We start from the raw sequence: 9,614 nt of genomic DNA on the forward strand, positions 1-9,614 counted from the left end.
GTGTAAAATAAACTTTCTGATAATATTCTAATAATCTACATATTATCAAACCGTTAAATTACAATAACTCTTATTGTAAATTACTAAAATTTAAAAAATTACGGTTTATTTTATATTATTTATTGAAAGAGAATGGACATCTATTTACATAATCTTTTATGTGCAAATCGACACTGCAATCTTAATAAAATTTGTTTTCGTTTAAAACAACAAAAAAAATAAACAAACCTTTTAATCTTTAAATTAAATATAAATCAATAAAAGAGAAAGCCTTTTCTCTATTTAAGACATTTTAACTTATAACACACACACACACACACACACACACATACATACATACATACGTACACATAATATATGTATATATTAAAGTACCAATAAAGTAAATGTTGTTTGATATAGAAAAAAGAGAGATACAAATAATAGTTTATGTAATTAATTTTGCAGTTTTTTTGTTATCATACACACACACGTATACATACATACATACATACATACATACATACATACATACATACATACATACATAACATACATACATACATACATACATACATACATACATACATACATACATACATACATACATACATACATACATACATACATACATACATACATACATACATACATACATACATACATACATACATACATACATACATACATACATACATACATACATACATACATACATACATACATTACATACATACATACATACATACATACATACATACATACATACATACATACAACATACATACATACATACATACATACATACATACATACATTACATACATACATACATACATACATACATACATACATACATACATACATACATACATACATACATACATACATACATACATACATACGTACGTACGTACGTACGTACATACATACATACATACATACATACATACATACATACATACATACATATATACATACATACATACATAAAAACTATGTATAAAATCATCAATGAGGAAGATAAATTACTATAAAGTAGATGTATACAAGTAGATATTTATTTTAATTGCAAATGGTTTTTTGTGTATTTATTATTTTAAAACGAGAAATAAATATTCCTTTTATAGTGCAACTGCAAAAAGAATGTAAGATCCTGAGTATCATGCAATCGAAAGAACACATGAAATTTACCTTCCATTGTCGTCAACTCCGGATCTGGTAGACCGAAGGCCAGCTGAGCAAGAATAATCCAGCAGGAGACCAGAAAGACGCAAGGCAATCGCACAATAGTAGCATTGTACCAAAGGGTGGTCCTCGATGATGAATACATCGACAACGGGAAGGCTGTCGCGGCGACGCGCATCTCTATGACTGCTAGCCCCTGGCCCCACGCGGCACACCTACACAGCTTACACGTACTTACACGCACGCACGCACGCACTCTGTATGCCTGTACGCCCACGCAGGTCAATCCTGCTTGGCCTACTTCCGGTATCACATTTCCAGCCGATCGTGGAGACGCGCGCGATCGATCACGCGCATAGTCGCTGCTGCTGAAACCTGACCTTACCCGTAATTCTCTCTCCCCGTCTTTACAATCAAATGGTTTTCCGTTATTGTTTAACCAAACACACTGTCAACGCGTTAGATTCCTTCCTTGATCATAAAGGACAGCGCCATTCGTAGATCAAATAATTCTGATGACAACAGTAGAGATAACGATCACGTTCTCACAGTATGACTGCGTTATCGTGTATATTCCATGCGATTGTGCCACGTAGCGCAACGAAAAGGCGCCAAGCAACGACTCACCCCTCAAGGGATGTCATCGCGACGCCAGGGCGCCGATGTTCTGCGCAATACAGCGCACATTTTCACTCCCTTGACCGCCGCGTAATAACAATGTTGCTCTGCGACACATCCACCTCTTCCCGTATTTTTCCGCACCACACTAGCGGTGCAAACAGCGACAGAACATAGTGTTTGGCAGTGCCTCTGAGTTTTTTTTCGAGCATAACTGTCGATCATACATTATTATTGTTGCTATAATATATATAGAATATTTCATAATCTATAGAACGAATTTCAAGAGGTGATAAATCATATCAAGAGAATCAATTTTTATTAAAAAACCATTATCCTTTAATGTATTCTCAAAGAGTTATACATTCCTGTTCGTTTATGAAATGAGTAATTAATTGCATGACAATTGCACGTGATGTCTTATAATATTAATCCATGTGCCTTTGATTTTGTTATTTTTTATTTTTTTTATTTTATTTAAAGAACATGGGCTAGTATCTATGCAGAACATTAATGCAAATATTATTACTGTAATATTTTATGCTGTATAGATATTATCAAATATTATGCGCAATGCTTATGCGATCGATTGCCTATTTTACAGGCAGTCCGAACAAAAAATTTAATTCCTGAGAAAAATTAATTCTCTTAAAATATAAAATCTATCATCCCTTGCAGTTTGTTCCAACGAAAATTCTAAAACATACATATTATATACATGTTTATATATTATTTATATATTATTATACATATTATATACAGGGTGGATCAATAACTCTGTCCACCTGGAATATCACTGTTATTTTTAAAGATACAAAAATTTTACTTATAAAAGTTGTACGGTACCAAGAGGGTCGTAATATGCTACTAATAATTTTTTTGTATGTGGAGGCGCTTCAGAAATTTCAAGGTCATCTCCATTTTTTCAAATGGAATCCCCCTTTTTTTATTACCTATTCTTATAGCTTAGCTCGAGAACTTTCCAACACATTATAATAAAGTATTTCTTCATTGAGTATTTTTTGAGTTATGAGGGTTGAAATCATTTCTTAATTTTACATAAACCATAAAATATCTAGTAAAATATTCATTTTTCGATTATCTTATCTTAATGCTTTTATGTACAAAATAATAAAAGGAATCAATTGGTGTAAAGAAAACATACAATTGTTTTTTAAGAAAAAATATGAAATTGTTAATTGCAAATTACATATTTTTTTTAAAAAACAACTATTTTTTCTTTACACCAATTGATTCCTCTCATTATTTTGTACATAAAAGCATTAAGGTAAGATAATAAAAAAATGAATATTTTACTAGATATTTCATGGTTTATGTAAAATTAAGAAATTACTTCAAGTCTCATAACTCGAAAAGTACTCAATAAAGAAATACTTTATTATAGTGTTTTGAAAAGCTCTCGAGATAAGCTATAAGAATAGGTAATAAAAAATGGGGAGTTCCATTTAAAAAAATGGAGATGACCTTGAAATCTCTAAAGTACCTCCACCTACAAAAAAATTATTAGCAGCATATTACGGCCCTCTTGAAACCGTACAACTTTTATAAGTACAACATTTTTGTATCTTTAAAAATAACGGAGATATTCAGGTGGACAGAGTTATTGGTCCACCCTGTATATATGCGCGATCGGCAAAGTGCAAAACATTGTTAAAATATTGTTATGTGTAGTAGTAATTACGCGACTGAAACCACTCTTTCTTAAAAAAAATATCTATACGATTATTTCAAGTTTTCCAAGAGATTCATGCAACACATGACAATGACATCACAACATTTTTGCAATCTTATTGCAATGTTATATGCTTTAGGATATAACATCAATATTGGGAATTAATGCAGCACAATTCTCGGCGCTCGTGTGCTCTTTTTACTTTATATAAATAAATATATTATTTGTGAACATGGAATATTTCATATTTTCTTATCTTGTGTATTATGTACAGATCATTCAATATTCCATATTTTCAATTTTTGTCTGTTATTTATGTATGTATAAATTAATATTTCATATTATCATGAGCTTATGAGCTTTAAACTATCACAGTTAAATCGATGGTCAATAATAGATATATACGCATATATAAAGTATCGCAAATATTTACTACTTTTTAATAACAGATTTTTCTTATTTGAAGACTCTTAATCTAATTGTAAGACAAAAATAAAAAGATCGAGGCTATAATATTTTTTAAAATGAGAAGCGCTTGAAATTGATTAATTAAGTTATTTTAATATGCAATAATTTTCATAGTACTGAATAAAATACTCTTACAATCAGATATTTTCAAATATTAATTTAATTTTGTTCATATTTCTATTAAAACTATTTTCCTGTCGGTAATCATCTTTTTACATCTACTGATTATATTGATAGTAGCAGTATAAAAAATTATGGAATATAATATTACATTAAAATACGATATACAACAAAGTTATCATATGAAGTATGTTACAAATGAATGATATCTTCCATACTACAACGAATGATATCTTCCATGCTTTAACAACATTGTAGCAACATTGGCTTAGTTAAACTTAGTCGTCCAAGCCCGATTTATTTCGAAGTGAACTGGATTTAGAGGAATGTTTACACTAAATTGACCTTAAGCTAACGGCACAGCAGTGCTATTTTATCTGTTGGATTATTAGCTGGATCTGCTTGCTTGCTACTGTGTCGGTAACACTGATGGCATAGCTACTGACTATGCTCGCTTGGCTTCAAACGAGGATTTTTGTACTGGTTTTCGTACTAGCATCTACTAGCATCTGAATTCATATTTTTATTTGATTTTTCTCTTTTACAATAAAATTCCGATAATACTGAAAAATTATAAACTTTAAATAAACTTAAGCACTTTGAAAATACAGATAAAATTCTGTAAATATAAATAATATTGCAAAGTTTATAAATAAATTATATAAAATAAAAAATATATTATAAACTATAAATTTAATTATAAATTTAAAATTACTAACTTTGTAACTGTTATAAAACATTTAACAAAAAGAAACATTTATTAAACAAAATAGCTTTTTTTAGACCATTTTCCCATTTTTCCTTTATTTGTGGTGGTCATATTTCTCTCCATTTGACAATGCTGAGAAAATATCGTAACTTCTTTATATAACTTAATCTAAAAGTTATGTCAGATTGGCTCTCATAATAAGCTAACACAGAATCATATAAAAAAGATAGGGATGTATGTGGGAGGAGGTTGGATGTGTCTGTACGCCCATTTGATCAACGAATGACCGAATCTATCCGCAACGGCATCGACGCTTATCCTGTGGAGAGAGCAGTCACACACTTTTCAACAAATAATTGTTAGAAAACAATATTCGTGGACTAAAAAAATATGTGAGGTGCAAGTGGCTGGATTGGGAATCGAACCGAGTCTTTCGCTTTCCGGGCAACTACTCTAGACCATTGAGCTATCCAGATCTCACACTTAATGCTACTTTTTAACACAGTGATATGCGATTCCAGAGCGATGTTGATATCTCACTCGATGGATGCAATGCCGATTGCCATGAAGGATCTCTGAAAGATCGCTCGCTGACCAAATAAGTGCCGGTGGAGATATTTGAGTGCACTACATGCTAGCTTCCGACTAGTCTTCGGTAAGAAACGGCACCGAGTATAACGCCGTAGAGTGACCACATCCCCCAAGATCCCTCTAGTAAATACTAATATTCCCACTGTGCTAATAAAAGTGACGAATGGATCCTAAATAGGGCCGTGGCAAGCCTTCAGACAAGAAAAAATAGCACCTGTTCTATCATGAAAATCTAGTAAATCAGTCAGCAACGTGACTAGTGAAAACACGATTTCTTAGCAGATAGCAAGTAATCCAGTAGATAAAATAGCCACTGGCTTTCCTCCTATTAAGGAGATCCTAAAGTCGACTTTTTTACCGACAAAAACACCGTTTTTGTCCAAATTTTCGGGAGTGTGCCATTTTTTATTGCTTATATAGAATTAAAAATTCTTCTTCAGAATTGAAGTAGACATATAAACGGACACGTGAAAACTCTATATAGTATGAAATTTTATATTGAGAAAGAAAATAAGTGTAAAATTACATTTTTATTTATCAACTTCTTACATCAACATGGCGTCAGAGCTCAACTTATACAAATATTAGCTTCTTATAAAAGTTTTATAGCTTTTATGCATAAAACTGTAGTTTTCACGATGTGTACTGCATCGTAGAACATTGTGGAACTGTAAAAACTGAATTTAATTGCCTAATTAATAAATGGCATTCTTCCAATTTCAGTTCGTATGTACCTGAAATATGGATAAAGTAGAGTGGAAAAAGCAATGCATCTTCTTTATAAATAATGTGAGAAAGATACGGGATGAGGATTAGATGAGGGCACTGTAATCGTGTAAGTGTTCGCCGTTCAGTTTAGGATCCTCTTAAGGAGTCCTATTAATCTATAATTGAAATTAATTACATGTATATAATTCGCAAACTTTGTAAAATTATGTATATTTAAAAATTTTTTAAATTATGTATATTATAATGTGACCCGAGCACGTCAAGTTTTTGTAAGTCACTTTGGTCTTAATTTTTCTAGTTCCGAATTTATTTGACAAAGCTTATGATTAATTTCAAAATTAAATATTTCATAATAATAAAAATGCGTAAATTGTAATACAACTAGGGTAAAATTTTTGTATGTAACTTTTCTTAAATCCTTTAATTCCAGGTCTACTTAGTAAAACTTATGATCTTAAAACAAGTCAATTAGTTTTTCTCTTTTAAATTCAAAATTGGCGATTAATACAATCGATGTTATTGCAATAAATGTTAAATAATTTTATGAATTACTATTTGTAATCTAATAAAACTCGCAATATATTAGTGCCATTTCATATATTGCACAAATATTTATTTGGATCACACATAATAATGTATTTTTATATATCATACAAAGTATTGAACTTATTTTCAAAATATTTTTTATTCCGTCGAGAATCTATAATACATAAATGCAAGACAGAATTTGTGATAAAATTTTTTCAAATTACAAATCTTATCAATTGCTTCAATGTACTTGGCTAGTTAATTATTGATTTCATATTTAGTTTTAATTTCATATTTAGTTTTGATTTTTTTTTTAGGAAACTTATATATATTTTTTGAGGGAAAATTTTTATAAATTATTTTTAGCGATATTTTTTTTATTAAACGTATTGTTGCATACAAGTTGGAATATTTTTTATGTACTTGGCGTACATTTTTTACCTTTGTAAGGTTTTTTTAGAGGGATTTTACACCTTTTTGTAAAATTTATATCTTTTCTGCAAAAATATATATGCATTTTTAGCATTTCAATTTCCAACTACACTTTTGTATTACTAAATCATTTATTAATTGCTATTTGGTACGGCCATTTAGTACGTACAATGTTTGTGTAATGTCCATCGATTATATTCTTACCTTCATGAAAAATTCTACTAATAATTTTATACGTATTTACATCAATACGTATTTTTTCCGTAGGTATTAAATTATTTTGCCTCTTTTAATTCCTGTACACTATATTACTATATACGTGGGTCGTTTGATAAATTTGTTAAATTTCCGTGAAGTTGCGCCACGATCCATTTGGTGACTTGTTGCTTGTAAAATTCACTTTTTCGTACCCCTCCAAAAGAAAGTCAGGTAAAAGTAACGCATTGTTTAGGTAACGTTCGATAGTCATTTGAAGCGAATGGTTTGATTATTGTTACAAAAATGAAAAAAAAAAAAAAATTACACTAATTGGGTTTCAAATTAATTCTTCATCCATCCTATTCCTCAGATTTGGTTCGAATCACGCGAATTCTTCCTGTTTCCAAATTTAAAAATCTAGCTTAGTGAAAAGAAATTCTTGTTGAACGAGGAGGCTGTCGCCGTTAACAAGTATTTTGTGAGCTTTGAGACAGCCTATTTTTCCGACGGTATATAAAAAGTTGAAAACTCGTTGAATCAAGTGTATAGACCTCAATGGAGACTATGTTGAAAAATAACGATGATTTTTTCCAAAAAAATGTGTTTTACTTACTTTTTTACCAAACTTATCAAACGACCTTCGTATTACAAGTCAAAATTATTATTAATTTAATTAACAGCTTTCATCATTATATATTTGCTATTATATATTTCATTATTATTGCATTATTCTTTACTATAAAATAAAATTTTGTTTCACATATAAAGAATTAAAGAAAGTTTCTGAAGTTCAGATTTAATTGAATGTTGCAATTCTGTCATTGTATTATATCTTAAAATAGAAATTTAACTATTACTAAATCTAAAAGAAAAAAAAGAAATTAAAAATTACAAATAACTTAAACAGATATATGAGTGCAGATAATAAGTAAATAATAATATAATAAGACAGAAACAGATAATAAGTAAATAATAATATAATAATTATCATAAAAGTTTGTCGTAACGTACGTAACAAATATTATTTTATACATATATATGATACACGTATCGTAACAAATATTATTTTATACACACATATATATATATATATATATATATATATATATATATATACACAGGGTGGACCAATACTGTCCACCTGGAATATCTCCGTTATTTTTAGATATACAAATTTTGTTCTTATAAAAGTTGTACGGTTCCAAGAGGGCCGTAATAATTTTTTTATAGGTGGAGGCGCTTCAGAGATTTCAAGATCGTCTTCATTTTTTTAAATGGAACCCCCCCATTTTTTATTCAGGTCAAGGACACCTTTAATTTCTTAAATAGAACCACCTATTTTTTATTGCATATTCTTATAGCTTATGTCGATAGCTTATTCATATAGCTTTCCAAAACGTTATAATAAAATATTTTTTCATTGAGTTTGAGGCTTGAAATCATTTCTTAATTTTACGTAAATCGTAATATATCTAGTAAATTATTCATTTTTCGATTATCTTGCCTTAATACTTTTATGTACAAAATAATGAGAGGAATCAATTGGTGTAAAAAAAACACATAATTGTTCCGAAGAAAAAATATGTAATTTGCAATTAACAATTACATATTTTTTCTTAAAAACAACTGTGTGTTTTCTTTACACCAATTGATTCCTCTCATTTTGTACATAAAAGTATTAAGGTAAAATAATAAAAAATGAACATTTTACTAGATATTTTATGGTTTATGTAAAATTGAAAAATTATTTCTAGCCTCATAACTCGAAAAGTACTCAATGAAAAAATACTTTATTATAGTGTTTTGGAAAGCACTCGACATAAGTTATAAGAATATGCAAAAAAAATAGGTGGTTCCATTTAAGAAATTAAAGGTATTCTTGACCTGACCTTTTTTTAGCTCTTTTTAGCACTTTAGGCCAACTACACTTTTGTACTACTAAATCATTTATTAATTGCCATCCGGTATATTATTCGTCAAAATTATTGATTTAATTAAGTTTTTATCATTACATATTTACTATTATAGATTTCATTATTATTGCATTATTATTTATTATAAAATAAAATTTTGTTTCACGTATAAAGAATCAAAGAAAATTTTAGAAGTTCAGATTTAATTAAAATAAAACATGCTGCAATTCTGTCATTGTATTAGATTTCTATCTTAAACAAAATGTAATTTAATGTGAAATTTAGCCATTACTAGGTTTAAAGAGAAAAAAAAAGTTAAAAACTCGAAAACTTAAACAGATATATATATATATATATATATATATATATATATATATAAAATATGTAATAAGTAAATAATAATAATATAATTATCATAAAAGTTTAATACAAGTTTGTTGCGTATTGT

At 28.9% G+C, this 9,614-nt stretch overlaps 1 protein-coding gene across 3 annotated transcripts in view; it reads right to left on the reverse strand.

The window, feature by feature from the left end:
* Positions 1–1,793, reverse strand: part of LOC105254178 — a 45,608-nt gene extending 43,815 nt beyond the window's left edge. For all 3 annotated transcript variants that reach the window (XM_025410125.1, XM_025410126.1, XM_025410127.1), the window contains exon 1: positions 1,174–1,793. In XM_025410125.1, the coding sequence (XP_025265910.1) occupies positions 1,174–1,345 (172 nt within the window). In that variant the 5' untranslated portion in view covers positions 1,346–1,793. The remainder of the gene's footprint in view (positions 1–1,173) is intronic.
* Positions 1,794–9,614: the final 7,821 nt, after the last annotated feature.

This window comes from Camponotus floridanus, unplaced genomic scaffold (assembly GCF_003227725.1).
Source record: "Camponotus floridanus strain SB8 unplaced genomic scaffold, Cflo_v7.5 scaffold3, whole genome shotgun sequence".
Taxonomy (NCBI): domain Eukaryota; kingdom Metazoa; phylum Arthropoda; class Insecta; order Hymenoptera; family Formicidae; genus Camponotus; species Camponotus floridanus.